The sequence below is a fragment of the Suricata suricatta genome, chromosome 12 (assembly GCF_006229205.1).
Source record: "Suricata suricatta isolate VVHF042 chromosome 12, meerkat_22Aug2017_6uvM2_HiC, whole genome shotgun sequence".
NCBI lineage: Eukaryota > Metazoa > Chordata > Mammalia > Carnivora > Herpestidae > Suricata > Suricata suricatta.
In genome coordinates this window covers 90,899,802-90,914,313 of record NC_043711.1, presented here as the reverse complement: position 1 = coordinate 90,914,313, position 14,512 = coordinate 90,899,802, and the positions used below count along the sequence as shown (strand labels likewise).

The window sequence follows — 14,512 nt, the reverse complement described above, 5'->3', positions numbered from 1 at the left end:
AGTGAGGCTGCGGGGTGACTGCGAAGAGCAGCGCCTACACACGCACCTGACAGAGAGAAGGAAGCGGACACGCCCCAAACGCGAGTCCCCAGCGAATCCTCCCAGAACCGGGGAATCAGCGAGGAGAATAACAGGAAGTGACGTAAATACACGTGCGTCCGAGAGGGGCGGGTGCGGGGTGTTTGAGAGGCTAGGCCGCCGTCTCGCGCTTGCGCAGCCACCGCCCACTGCGCTGCCGAGTCACTGGGAGAGGAGGAGCATGAACAGGAGGCGGGGCGTGTGCCTGAGTGACGCAGGCGCAGTGCGACCCCGAGGCGCGGGCTGCCCCTTCTGTGGGTTTGGATCCGGGTCAGTCAAGCGCAGCGATCGGGCAGAGACGAACTGAACTGAAGGGACTGGATCCCCGGAGCTCCGCAGCTGCGAGGAGGTGAGTACCTGAACGTGACGGGGAGGGGCTGCGGCACCGCGTTTCGCTCGGCCCTCCCGGCCTGGCCGCGGGCGGCTTCCTCGGGGCCCGCCTGCCTCTCGTCGCGTTGTTCCCCAGCGCTGACTGCCTGGGCCGGGCCGGGCCTGGGCCTCTCCACGCCCCCTCGGCCGCCGCGGCCTGGCCCGGCCCGAGCTCCGCTGTCTGTCCTCTTCCCGCGCCCCGGTGGACCCTGCAGCGTCCCGCCCCTCTGCTCGCTCCGGTCCGGCAGTAGCTTCCCCTTTTCGCCTTCCTTGGCCGCCCTTTGCCCCTTCCCGCCCTTTCTCGCTTGTTTCCGAGACCCAGCCTCGTTGGCTGCCTCTTCGGCCCAGCTCCCGCCTCCTCCTGCATCCCTTGAGCCTCGGCGCGACTCCAGCCTCCCATCCTGGCCCGGGGAGTATCCAACAGGGGCATCTTTCCAGCTGGAGATCCCGGGCGGACCGAGCTTGGGCCGTAGACAGCTCCCCACTTCCCGAGCCCTTCCCTCCACCCCAGTCTGACCTTTCCCCAGACTCTGTTTAATCGCGACTGACCCAGTTTCGGGGTGGGTGGGGGGGACAAAATTAACTAGGTGCTTTGGCTTTAGCCCCGAGAGTGCAGGGGGTGAGAGAGTGTGTAGAAAGAGATGTGCATGTTTTGATCTGGGGGCCAGCTGTTTCTACCAAGACTTGTTTGCGTCTTAAGGAATTGCTGGACAGGGTTTTTATTTTCCGCACTCTACGCTTCCGCGGAGGCTGGGAAAGTTTCTAAATCTTTAACATTGTGATGACACGCTTACGCGCGGATCCTTTATTGATCGATCTCAGACCTTTTCAGGGTCCTGGAAGTTTGGACCTAGGCTTGAGGCTAGTTAAAAGAGGTCTTGGTTAAAACTACAAGCTATAAATAAGATTGTGACACATGCTATTCGTTGAAAGTCAGAGAAAACCAGGAATTTGCTCTTTTGATGGAGGAACTTAGAAAATTTTGTCATTTTTGAAAGGTTGGGGAAAATCCGAGGCAAACTTAAATTGCTCCTGGTGATTTAACTTAAAACAGTACAAAGTGACTTCTAATAGGCCTTTGATCTCTTTGGAGATTGTTTAATTTTCAAGAAGTCAGCGCAGTGAAAACGGCAAGAACGTCTCCACAAATTTAATATTAATGAAAAAATGGCAAAACAGTTACAAGTGTCCCGGCGTTAGTTTTGAGTGAATGGGAAACTAAATACAGAGGAGCATAATGAGCCTTTTGTAATTACAAACATGTTCTGATTTAGCTCTTAAGGTCATGTCTAAGACTCCATCTCTGCTCTGAGTTAATATAACTGAGGGCAAAGGTGCTTAATCAGAATACTGGCAGTCTGAAAATAGAGCTTCATTCCTAAAATTTTAGTCAATATCCAGTGTTTAATTTGGTCTGTTTTGGTTTTCAGATAAGAGATCTTTTAGTGTGTAGACAAGAATGTTAACTAAGTTAATATCTAGAAGTCACTGCAGTGCAATTAAGTTAGCACTGTATAATTAAAAATTAGATATCTGGGTGCAAAGCTGTTTAGCACAATGTTAGGGCAGGAATGAGAGTCTGGTCTTTACAGGAATGGCGTTCACAGCCCTGGTATGTGTCAGGTCTATCCTTCAGTTCCTAACACCCGGTCTAGTGTTACAGCACGTGGTGCGAATTCTGCAAACATTTGTGGACGGAATAGATTTCCGCCTATAGAATTCAGTGTGCATTTAGATGTGATGTGTACTGATTTCCAGAGAGTCCTAGAAGAGGTTTTGTGTGGGGTCTTAGGGGATGGGGACACCCTCAGATGTTTAACGCTGTAATCGTCAGAGCATATGACGGACTACTCATAAAAGAATTGAGGAAAAGTATAAGCCAAACTTTAATTTAGTTCTGCCAGCAGGAAGAATTTGTTTACAGTCTACAATAGCACTCTTTTAGGTACTGTGGAGCGTCATAAATACTAGGATATGTGATCTTGCTCGCCTCTCTTCCTCAGATGTATAGGATATTATTGTGTATCTGGGGGGACTATCCTGCTCTAAATCCAAAAGAATTAGAAACCAGTAAAATATGGAATTGATAATGTTTCCTCAAGTTCGTATACTGATTAAATAAATCAGGAAAATAGGTGGGGAGTGTGTTTAAATTTTTTGACTTAAGAAGTTGCTGTAGAAGCTAGCTCTGAATTCTTTGGAGACTTTTCCATGTTCGCCAGAGAGATCTGCCTAGAATACGTTCTTCTCCGTGTAAGTAAATAAGTGAAATGAAAGGAATAACCTTAATTCCTTGCTGCTCTATTCTGCCACTGGCACTACATGAGTACATTATGTCAAACCTATTATGACACTCTGACCTTTGGAATATTAGCGGTCTCACAATAACCTCAAACTCACCCCTGAGAAACGAGCAGATAAGGAATCAGAAGTTCCAAGGGTCCACAGAGAGGCACTGCTCCTTCGGAGGGGGCGGGGGGGGGGGGGGGGGGGGGTTAGATGGGGTTAGATGGGGTTAGCAGGTTAGAAATAAGGAAGAGGTAAAGTTAATCCTTTACTTCACAAATCCTCCATCTTCTTTTTTTGTTTGTTTTACATTTCTTTCTTTTTGATTCCCTCTGGTATGTTCATAGATACTGATTTGTTTATTTTTTGTTCAGATTTGATATTAGCTAATTTATTGCCTTGAATGAAAAGGTCAGGAAAGTAGATTTCAAAGGATTTAGTAACAGACTTCTCTGTTGTGTGCCTTATTGCTTTGGTTGGGCTCTGTTCCCCTTTTCTTTCTTAAGTGTAAAAATCAAGGTGGACGAATGGAGAATTCCCATTAATCAAACTGGTGATTAAATGGAGGTCATTTAATGGTGCCTCTACAGAAGGATAATATATATATATACATATATATTTTTTACTTTCTACCTTTTTCTTTTGGCTATTTGTTCTATTAATCTTTTTGAATTGCAAGCATAGTTCATTTATTTTCTCGTGTAATAATTAAAATGCTTCAAAGCTAATAAAAATGAAGGTGTCAACCTTATTGGTAGAGTGTGGAATAATCAATAATCATTGAAACATACTTGTAATGCTGCTCTAACAATGGTAACATCTTGATATCTGAGTATAATACTTAAACAAATGTGAATATTGATGTCAGGGTCAGGACTGCTTTAGAGAAATGCCATTGTATGTCATGAAATTATACTTAATGGGAATTGTTGGGGTTGGACTATGCAAATACTCAATATCATTTTAAAGCATCGGGAGTTCTATAGGTTGAGCTTTTTACTTTTACTGTATTTCTAGTGCAGAGGACATTTTGTTTGTGAGTTTCTAGACGTCTACAACCAGATAGATTTTTACTTTCCTGTTAAAAAGTGTACTTAAACAGATTTCAGGCGATCTAGTTTCCAGAACTGTGTAATAGAATGTTGGCATCAAGTATTTGAACAGTGTAAATTCTGTCATAATAATTGAGTAAGGAACAGAAATGTCAAATCACTGTGTTGTACACCTGAAACTAATACAACGTTTGTCAACTACAATAAAAAAAAACCTGTACTAATAAATATATGCTTCTGTATCATTTTATTTGTCTTTTCTTAACAAATAAAACCTACAGTTTCCAATTGTCTACAGTGAAACTTTTCCTTTTAGAAATAGAAATTTGCTGTTTCCCCCTTAACAAGCAGTAATCCTCAGGAATATAGATTTTAACAAAAGGTATACTTTTGAACTTCCTGTTTTCATTTTGCTCATTTTATTTTTGTTTTATTTTTTAGCATTAACGGCAACATCCATAGTAGCATAAAAACTTTCACAATGAAATCTGAAGCCAAGGATGGGGAAGAGGAGAGTCTACAGACCGCTTTCAAGAAGTTAAGAGTGGATGCCTCAGGGTAATTCAATGTGTAACATGTTATTTTGGAGATTGTTTACTAGGTTTAAATAGCCCTTTCCTCCAAAGAAGATCTTGCTTTCTTCTAAAATTTCTCATTATTCACAGAAGATAAAAATGTTAATGATGTGACATTCTACCAAATTTTGCACAGCATTATTTTACCTATAAAAGAAACTCTTAACATTAAATTTTGAAAAATAGCAGCTCATTTGTACTCCAAGCTGGGTGTTTCGGTCTCCCTTCGCTTGGAGGAGGGTTCCCCACCTCTGTCTTTCATCAGAATTATCAAGCAGTGTCCCTTTGGGAATTTCCTCATACATTACAGTATTTCTTCCTAAAAGTGAATTGGCTCACTAGAAATCTGTAGACATTCTCAATTTCATGGGCTCTGATTGCTGAGCCTATCACTATGGAAACCTCTATTCATTAGGGTTCTGTCACTGAGATCAATAATCTTGGACCCTTTGGCCAAACTAATTAGAGCACCTGCAGACCAGCTGCTGTCTGAATGTAAATATTTCACCCTTTGCAAAATACTCTGTGCAGTACTCTTTTCATCCCCATTCTTCACCTCAGGCCAGGGGAAAAAAATCTCAAATCTTTGATAGATATGGAATATTTCTTTCCATGAATGGAAAGTAAACACTGGAAGCTGAGAGGAGAACACTTCACAACAACTGATGATCACTGAAGTTTATCACTCACTCACTGTGCCCTAGACACTGGTTTAAGCATCTGTGCACATTATTTAATCCTCACCACTGACGTAGAAGATGGATACTGCCCTTACCCAGGTTACTGATGAGCTACAGATGAATTAGGTCACTTCGGTGAGAAGTGGTAGAGTCAGACAGTTTGTCTCCAGAACCTCTGCTCTTAACCCTTCCTTTATATGCTGCCGTGAAGACAACATGAAGAGTTGCACGCAGTAAAAATAGTTGTTGTTAGAGCTGTTTGCTTATTGCTGATACTATTTGTTTTGGTTTGGCCTGCCAAGTGAGAAGATTTATACTAACAGATTTGCACAAGAACTGTTAAAGGTGCTCATGTTTGCTTCTGTGACACTTCAAATAAGTGTCTTTCTCCTCCCAGTAGTTTTTCTCATATGGCCATCTGCCATTAAAATTGAACAGTACCTTTTAAGCCATTTTGGGAAACAAAAAGCAGAGAAACAGGTAGTTCCAGATTATAGTCACGTTCCTTTGTGATATCTGGTATAGGAATAATTTTTTTAATCAGGAAAATGCTGGGAATGTATACACACACATATGCTGATAAATCCCTCAGCATATCAATTCATATGAGTAACTCTTCATACACAGATTTCTTTCCTGGTGTTTTAGAAAGTTGGAACATAAAATTAAGCTATTTCCATACCCCTAAAAATTACCTGGGACATGGAACATAAAAGAAAGTCTTTGAAGATATCTGTCTTCAAGCCTGTGGTCAAATATTGTATCTTTGTAGTATGTGATCTGCCTGGAGTAAAGTTACAGCTAGGGAAGGAGCAGTGGAGAACATTTGAGAAAATCAAATTAGGAGTAGCAGGGGTGAGTCATGTACCATGACTAAGCGGGATGGGCCTTGTGTAATGTGTCATATGTTTCTAGTTGTGTCACACTGGTGCTGGTTCACAAGCGGGACATCTGAGGTACTGACTCATCAACTAGCCAGGCCTTGCCAGGAACTTCGCAGGATCCTGTTCAGCAGGTTTTGACTCCCAGCGGTATTTGTCTTATCAGGACAAGTTTCGTATATTTATTATAACACAACATACCTTTTTTAATCTAATTATAAAACAATACATTCTTATAAAAATTCACAAAAACAAAAAGGAAGTAAAAATCCCAGTTTACCATAAATGCTGTTAACATCTAGACCATCAATACATCCCATACAGTATTTTTACATAGTTGAGATCATAATCTATGTATTGTTAGTCTATGCTGTTTTCTTTTAATGTTGTGTGATTAGCATTCTCCTGTTATTAAAAGTTCTTTGTACACCTAATTTTTAGTAAATGCCTAATATCCCATTTAATAGATGTGTCATAACTTATATAATGTAGTATTTTCTGTTTTCTACAGGAAACTTATGTTATTTCTAGCTACTTTTTGTTTTAAATTATTTCAATAAACATCTTTTTATTTTAGTAGATTAATATTTTCTTCTAAAGGGTTTTTATTAATATCACAGCGTGTATAGTAGGAGCCGTGTGTGTATGTATGTGTATTGAAAAGGTCTGGAAGGATTTATACCAAAAGGTTAATGTTTTTAATCTCTGGGTTGTGAGATTATAGATATTCTTTTCTTTCTTTCAAATTTTTTCATCTTCTTTAACTGGGAACCCATATTACTTGTGTAGTTTTAGTTGCAAAGGTTTAACTCTCAGTAATATTTCAAGTTAATTGGTTGGAAAAAAATACTCATTTTCAAGTTGGTGAGTCCCCTGAAGTTTTTGCTCCTCAGCTCAGTTCTCACGGCTCTGATTGGCCTACCTACAAGAAGTGGTCAGTGTCCTGAGCGTTCTCTGTGGACAGCAAGCCTTATCTGCCCCAGAAAAACAGCCTAAAAGTCTATTTATATCCTGCTGCTGGTCATGCTTAGGATTGGTTTATGATTTTGCAACCATGGGCTTTTAGGGATCCCCTAAATTTGGTTTTAGAAGAAAATTTACTGTAAAAGCAATACTTTTTTGAGAAACTCAAATAAGAAAGAAGAAAGGTATTAACACAAGTTGTGTTTAAATTGGTGAGAGCAGTAAGTTCTCTTTTCCGTTTTTTATAAGCACTAAACTTTGTTATTTTCTTCAGGTCTGTAGCATCTCTGTCTGTTGGAGAAGGCACAAGCGTCAGAGCATCGGTCAGAACAGCAGCGGATGACACCAAACTGAAAACCACGTGTGCATCTAAAGACAGTTGGCATGGGTGAGAGCTTCTTACTGCGGATGGTTTCTATCCCACATACTTTATTTTTTTATTTTCATGTTTATTTATTTTTGAGAGAGAAAAAGGGAGACAGAGTGTGAGCTGGGGAAGGGCAGAGAGAGGGGAGACACAGAATCCGAAGCAGGCTCCAGGCTCCGAGCTGTCAGAACAGGGCCTGAGGCAGGGCTCAAACTCATGAACCGTGAGATCATGACCTGAGCCGAAGTCGGGTGCTTAACCGACTGAGCCACTCAGGCTCCCCTGTCCCAAATACTTTAAATTATTATTGGACTTTCTTTCTCGAAAATCCAGAAAGGAGTATGTTAGATATAATGTTGGATATAAGAACCCAAGACCCAGTGATTAGAGAAGAGCCCTTCTCAGCTGGCGGTTTGCTGAGACGTGCTGTATGGCTGGACTCATAATCAGTTTTTATCAACGTCCTGTGTGAGTTCGAGTAGAATGGGTCTGCTCTAGTCATTCTGGGGTTTCTTTTATGTCCACTGAATCAAGCTTTTAATTGTGTTATTTGAATCTTTTTTCCAGTAATTTTTTTCCAATAATTTTTTTTAATCTATCAGTAATTGAGAGATATATCTTGAAATCTTCCCCATAGGAGTATATTTGTCCATTTTCCCTTTAAGTTCTATATTTTTGCTTTATGCATTTTGAAGTTGTTTTGTTAGGTTTTAATAGTGGAGGTTCATACGAGCTTAGAATGTTTTCTTCCTGATGAATTGAGATTTTTAATTATATGAGTGATATTCTTAACTGCTCATAATGGCTTTTGTCTAAGTCTATTATGTCCAGAATTGATATAGTTAATCCAGTCATCTGTTGGTTGGTATACGCCTGTTGTATTTTTTTTAATCTTTTATTTTCAACTACTATGTGTTTTAAAATGTTCGATGTGTGTGTCTCATTACATATGGCTTGTTTTGTTTTGTTTTATTCAATATGATAATCTGTTTAGCTGCTGAGTTCAGTGCATTTATTTATTTTGATTGTTGATTGATATATTTAGACTTGTTTCTGCCATTTTGCTTTATGCTATTTGTCCTGCTTTCTGGTTTTGTATTTGTTTGTTAGTTTGTTTTTACTCTTCCTACCTTCCCTCTTCTCCCTACCTTTTAAAAAATTGTTTGAAATGGGCGTGTTTATTCCCCCTCCCACTTTTCCTTCTACTGGTTTGGAAATGACATGCTGTGTTTCTATTCTTTTAGTAATTCTTGTTGAAATTCCACCATGCATGCTTAACAAAGATAAAGGTTATTTCAGGGACCCCTGAACAGCATGGGGGTTGGGGCACCAATCTCTGTGCAGATCAAAAATCCATGTATAACTTCTGACTCCCTCAGACTTTACTAGTAGCTCACTGTTGACCCAAAGAAAGCCTTACAGATAGCATAAATAGGCAACTAACATGTATTTTGAATGTTTTATATATTATATAGTGCATTCTTATAATAAAGTAAACTAGAGAAAAGAAAATGTTACTAAGAAAGTCCATGAGGAAGAAAAAATACAAGTACTGTAAAAAGTGGACCCACACCGTTCCAACCTGTCTTATCCAAGAGTCAACTGTATTTTAACCCTCCTCCTTATAATCTTTTTACTTTGGCTTCCTGACTTCCATGTGTCGTTGCCCAATATTTTAATTTCCTCGCTTCTTTTTGTTCTCACAAATTAGGTTTTATTTAAATAAACAGTGTTTGTTTAAATTTATCTCATTTACAGTTTCTTTGCTCACCATTCTTACAACTCAGACCTTCTATATAGGGTACCTTTCTTTCAAAGTATTTCCTTCAGAAATACCTTTAGCAAAGTTCTGTTAGTCACTAGCGCCTCTTGTAGAACTACCTGTAGTGTAAACTTGAACAGTTCCCCCCTCACCTCCTTCCCTATTGTATAACATCATTTTATATTGGTATAAGTGTACCTTGCTATGATTTATCTGAAAATATATTTTTTTCATCCTTGTTCTTGAAAGCTACACCTGACTTGGTATGTCTGAAGCCACAGCTCTGAGTTATTTTTTCTCAGCACTGGAAGATAGTCATTGTCTCCGGCTTCTCCGCTGATGGTGAAGCATCTACTTTCAGTCTTATTGTTGTTCTTTTTGGAAATAATCTGTCCAGTCTCTGGCTGCTTTTAAAATGTTACAGTTTTGCTACAGTGTGTCTAGATGTGGATTGCTCTTTATTTGTCCTGTTTCAGGGTGCTGCCTGTATCTGTAGATTTTTTTCTTCATCAATTCAGAAAATTTCTCAGCTATTATCTCTTCAAAAATCACTTGTCTTCTATGCTTTGTATTCTTCCTTTAGAGACTCCAGACTTCTTATTCTATCTTACATTTCTCTCTCTTTTTTTTTTTAAAATATATAATTCATTGTCCAGGTAGCTAACATACAGTGTATATACAGTGTGCTCTTGGTTTTGGGGGCAGATTCCTGTGGTTCATCGCTTAGATACAACACCCAGTGCTCATCCCAACAAGTGCCCTCCTCAATGCCCATCACCCATTTCCCCCACCCCCATCAACCCTCAGTCTGTTCTTTGTATTTAAGAGTCTCGTTTGGTTTGCCTTTCTCTCTGTTTGAAACTGTTCTTCCCCTTCCCTTCCCCAATGATCTCCTGTTAAGTTTCTAAAGTTCCACGTATGAGTGAACACATACGGTATCTGTCTTTCCCTCAGTGACTTCTTTCACTCAGCATAACACCCTCCAGTTCCATCCGCATTGTTACAAATGGCAGGATTTCATTCTTTCTCATTGCCAAGTAGTATTCCATTGTGTGTATAATCCACACCTTTTTTATCCGTTCATCAGTTGATAGACATTTGGGCTCTTTCCATGCTCTGACTATTGTTGAAAGCACTGCTATAAACAGGGGTATATGGGCCCCTGCGCGTCAGCACTCCTGTATCCTTTGGGTAAATTCCTAGCAGTGCTGTTGCTGGGTTGTAGGGTAGTTCTATTTTTAATTTTTTGAGGAAGCTCCACACTGTTTTCCAGAGCGGCTGCACCGGTTTGCGTTCCCGCCAGCAGTGCGTATTTTCATTTCTCCACATCCTCATCAACATCTCGTTTCCTGAGTTGTTCATTTTAGCCACGCTGCTGTGAGGTGGTATTTTAGTATGGTTTTGATTTGTATTTCCCTAATGATGAGTGATGTTGAGTGTCTTTTCATGTGTCTATTGGCCTTCTGGATGTCTTCTTTTGAAAAGTGTCTAATCATGTCTTCTGTCCATGTCCTCACTGGATTATTTGTTTTTTGGGTGTTGAGTTTGGTAAGTTCTTCATAGATTTTGAGTATTAACCCTCTATCCAATATGTCATTTGCAAATATCTTCTCCCATTCTGTTGGTTGCCTTTTAGTTTTGTTGATTGTTTTCTTTGCAGTGCAGAAGTTTTTAATCTTGATGAGGTCCCAATAGTTCTCTCTCTCTCTCTCTTTTTAAATTTATTTATTTTGAGAGAGACAGAGACAGCACAGGTTGGGGAGGGGCAGAGAAAGAGAGACAGAGAATTCCAAACAGGCCCTGTGCTGCCAGCACAGGGCCTGAGGCAGGGCTCGAACTCACAAACAGCGAGATCATGACCTGAACCGAACTTAGCCAACTGAGCCACCCAGGCACCCTTTACATAGCTCTTTAACTTTTTTTTTTTTTTTTTTTTTTTTTTTACATTTTTCCAAGTCTCTACTACTTTTACGTCAGGGATAGGCAAACTTTTTTCATAAAGTACCAGATAGTAAATATTTTGTTTAGGCTTTGGAGGCCAGGAGGTGAGATACAAGGATGTGATGTAGGTATTTATATAAACGAGAAAATTCTTGCCCTGCTCCACTTGCCTGATGCACACCATCCTGGCTGGTGGACATACTTTGTGTTCAGTTGCTTAGTGTCAGGATGAAATAACTAGCCTGGTGGGATGGGGGGATGAGGGCAGTACTGGGGTCAGTTTTACCCTGTGCCCCAGTGGCACCCAGACTCCAGCATGCCCCTCTTTCCTCTCGAGAGCCCAGCACAAGTCAGACTTGAACCGAAATTCCACCTCGCAATGCCCAGCAGTTACTGAGAGCAGAGCCCCAACATGTAGCTGGTAGATGGCATGGGGCCGGGCAGCGGTGGGACGCATCTGCTGGCTGAGAAGGCAGGCGCAGGAGCAGGGGTCGCTGCCTGGTCTCCATGGCTCACAGTGCTAGCCAGCTGGGGGCCATATTTGGCCCGTAGCCTACAGTTGGCTCAACCCTGTTACAAATAATTCAGATTAATCTTCAGTTCAGTATTTCTTTCCTTAGTTCTATGTATTCTGCTGCTTAGCCCATCCAGTTGTTTTAATTTCAAATATAGTTTTTTAATTTCTTAAAGTTCTTTTTTGGTTTTGTTTTTGGTTTTGCTTGGCAGTTTTGAGTCTTTTTTCCTTTGCTCAGTTCTCTTATTTAAATATTTTGTTAAAAGTTACATAGAATGTCTGATAATTCCCACTGTCTGAAAACTTGAGGGAGTCTAAATCTGTTTGTCGGCTGTTACTAGTGATAGAAATGAGTCCTGGGGCGCCTGGGCGGCTCAGTTGGTTTTGCGTCTGACTTTTGATTTCCATGCAGGTCTGGGATTGAGCCCCGCGTCAGGCTCTGTGCTCAGCATGGAGCCTGCCTGGGATTCTCTGAAAATAAATTAAAAAATGAATCCTAAGTCTTCTGCTCTGTTTGGTGATCACGACATAGTGGCATTCACACCATCAGCCTCACACAGTGGTTCAGAAGCTGCTGTGTTGACGCCGTAGAGCACAAGAGTTGGACTTCACAGCATCTAGTGGTTTGGTGCAGGATGCTTTCCCAGACGCAGTGGCCAAAGGTTCCCAGGTCAAGGGTTGGCACAGGGCAGGTGTTTTGCACCCAGTGTTTGGCCCAAGAAAGGCACTTAAAAACTGCCCTTTACCTCTCCTATTTCTGTAGCTTGCTAATAGGGAGGTGTTGCAGTTTTTGAGATGCAGGCTTAGGCAGCTTGAAAACGGAGGTAAGCGTATCTCTTTGGGGGAAACTTATGACCTTAGACTCGAGGGGAGAAGAGGCGAGTTCCCAGCTATCACAAAGAATCTGTGTGGGGGAGCTGTGTATCCCAACCTCCTGTGCATTGTTTTCCTCTCAGGTCTTCAAGGAAGTCTTCACGAGGAGCAGTGCGGACCCAGCGCCGTCGGCGTTCTAAGTCTCCTGTCCTCCATCCTCCGAAGTTTATCCATTGCAGTACAATAGCCGCCTCTTCCAGCAGCCAGCTCAAGCACAAAAGCCAGACTGACTCCCCTGATAGCAGCACTGGGCTGGGAATTCCCACCCCTAAAGAGTTCCATGCAGGAGAATGCTCTACTTGTCTCGATACTAATCACACAGGGGCAGTTGCCGAGCCTTTGAGAACTTCGGTTCCCAGGCTCCCATCAGAGAGTAAGAAGGAAGACTCCTCTGATGCTACCCAAGTCTCCCCAGCAAGTCTCAAGGCCAATGATCTCTCTGACTTTCAATCCGTTTCCAAGCTAAACCAGGGCAAGCCATGTGCATGCATAGGCAAAGAGTGCCAGTGTAAGAGATGGCATGATATGGAAGTCTATTCCTTTTCAGGCCTGCAGAGTGTCCCTCCCTTGGCCCCAGAACGAAGATCCATGCTTGAGGACTACTCTCCATCATTCCACACCAGAACTCTGTCTGGCTCGCCCCGCTCCTGTTCTGAGCAAGCTCGAGTCTATGTGGATGATGTGACCATTGAGGACTTGTCAGGATACATGGAATATTACTTGTATATTCCCAAGAAAATGTCTCACATGGCAGAAATGATGTACACCTGAAATAAGGGGCTAACTAATATGCTTTAAACCAATGAAGGGTTGTCAGAGAGATTTAGTTAATGGCAGACCTTGGGGCCACGTTGTGTGAGAAGACGTCTCCTCCTGCTCACTGTGCTTGCAATAAAAACTTTTCTTGGCATCTCAGTTCATCTTCATTCTTTAAACTTCCTCCCTGTGTCCTTACATGTGCACCAAGGCGAGGAGATCAAAGGAAAACCCCTCTCATTTAGAAAAGTTTCTGGGAGATGAAGAAACCATAATCGCTTGACTGGTAGCAGTGGTTATATGGTCAAAGCCTTTGTAAAGCAGTGCATTTTTCAGATCTGTTTAAGATTTGTTGGCCGAGGAAAGTGAAATGTTTTGTAACAGGACTGAACGTTCGTCATGCTCTAGTCTCCAGCCCAGAATCTTAGAATTTATATGACTGGTTTAAACCATCTCTGAGTTAATACAAGTTGATTGTGTCTTTCAAGGTTTGCTAATGTTGCTGTTAAGCCAGAGATCTAAGGTTTAGATTCAATATGAATAAACTAGCTGGCCTGCCCTGTATTGTTTGAGAGAATCATTAACCATCACCAAATACACCCCTGCTGGCGCTTGGGACGTGGAGGCTGTGTTATTACCTTCGTGTTCCTCAGGGAAGCAGCAGCCGGGAGGGGCTGTTTCCGTTGGAAGGAGGGGGTGTGATATTGGAAACTAGTGTGCGTCTTCTCCATCTCTGGCGTTTTAACATGTGTGGCATGTTTCAGTCAGTTGTAATGTGGATCTCTTACCTCCGTTTCAAATGTTCTGGATGGATATTCTCTCTGCACTGCCCTCTTACCCCTAGCAACTCCAAAACAATTTTGTACATGCTATATATCCCGTATTTCTGCTTGGCCATCCCCAAATTCCCTCCAAAATTTGGTAAAAAAAAAAAAATATCCTGAGTTTCAGCTGGAGGATGAATCCCACTTTTTCAGGGGACTCCAAACTAGATTTTACATATACTACATAACATATGTAACAAATTTTTTATTTTTTTTTAGCATTTTATTTATTTATTTATTTTTTGAGAGACAGCGTGAGCAGGGGACCGGCAGAGAGAGAGAGGGAGACGGAGAATGTAAAGCAGGCTCCAGGCCCTGAGCTGTCAGCACAGAGCTGGATGCGGGGCCCGAATTCAGGCATGCGAGATCATGACCTGAGCTGACGTCAGACAGACACTCCACTGACTTAGCCACCCAGGCACCCCCCTCCCCGATAACTTATATTTAATTGAAGCCATCCTAAGCATTCCCATCAGATTTAGTAGAATTTGTCATTTTAACATCACATTAACAGAAAGTTTAACTTTTATGTAGATTACAAAACACGTTTTCTTCTTTACTAAAACATTCCACTGACTAGAGTTGGTTCAA

At 41.7% G+C, this 14,512-nt stretch overlaps 1 protein-coding gene across 3 annotated transcripts; it reads left to right on the top strand.

The window, feature by feature from the left end:
• The first annotated feature begins 207 nt into the window (after window positions 1-207).
• Window positions 208-13,256, top strand: OSER1 (oxidative stress responsive serine rich 1). 3 transcript variants are annotated; one of them, XM_029916151.1, is made up of 4 exons: window positions 208-427; window positions 4,227-4,343; window positions 7,159-7,272; window positions 12,425-13,256. In XM_029916151.1, exons 2-4 carry the CDS (start codon window positions 4,267-4,269, stop codon window positions 13,110-13,112), a joined length of 879 nt encoding a protein of 292 aa, XP_029772011.1. In that variant the 5' UTR covers window positions 208-427; window positions 4,227-4,266; the 3' UTR covers window positions 13,113-13,256. The 3 variants fall into 3 exon arrangements, with proteins under 3 accessions (XP_029772011.1, XP_029772010.1, XP_029772012.1); XM_029916150.1 differs by lacking the exon at window positions 208-427 and adding an exon at window positions 2,950-2,987; XM_029916152.1 differs by lacking the exon at window positions 208-427 and adding an exon at window positions 3,050-3,068.
• The last annotated feature ends 1,256 nt before the right edge of the window (window positions 13,257-14,512 follow it).

Bases quoted from the DNA above. Each gene is read 5' to 3' on its own strand.
- OSER1 (XM_029916151.1), top strand. From the start codon at position 4,267: ATGAAATCTGAAGCCAAGGATGGGGAAGAGGAGAGTCTACAGACCGCT. The intron at 4,344-7,158 runs GTAATTCAATGT...TATTTTCTTCAG, and splicing joins TTAAGAGTGGATGCCTCAGG to GTCTGTAGCATCTCTGTCTG. The intron at 7,273-12,424 runs GTGAGAGCTTCT...TTTTCCTCTCAG, and splicing joins TCTAAAGACAGTTGGCATGG to GTCTTCAAGGAAGTCTTCAC.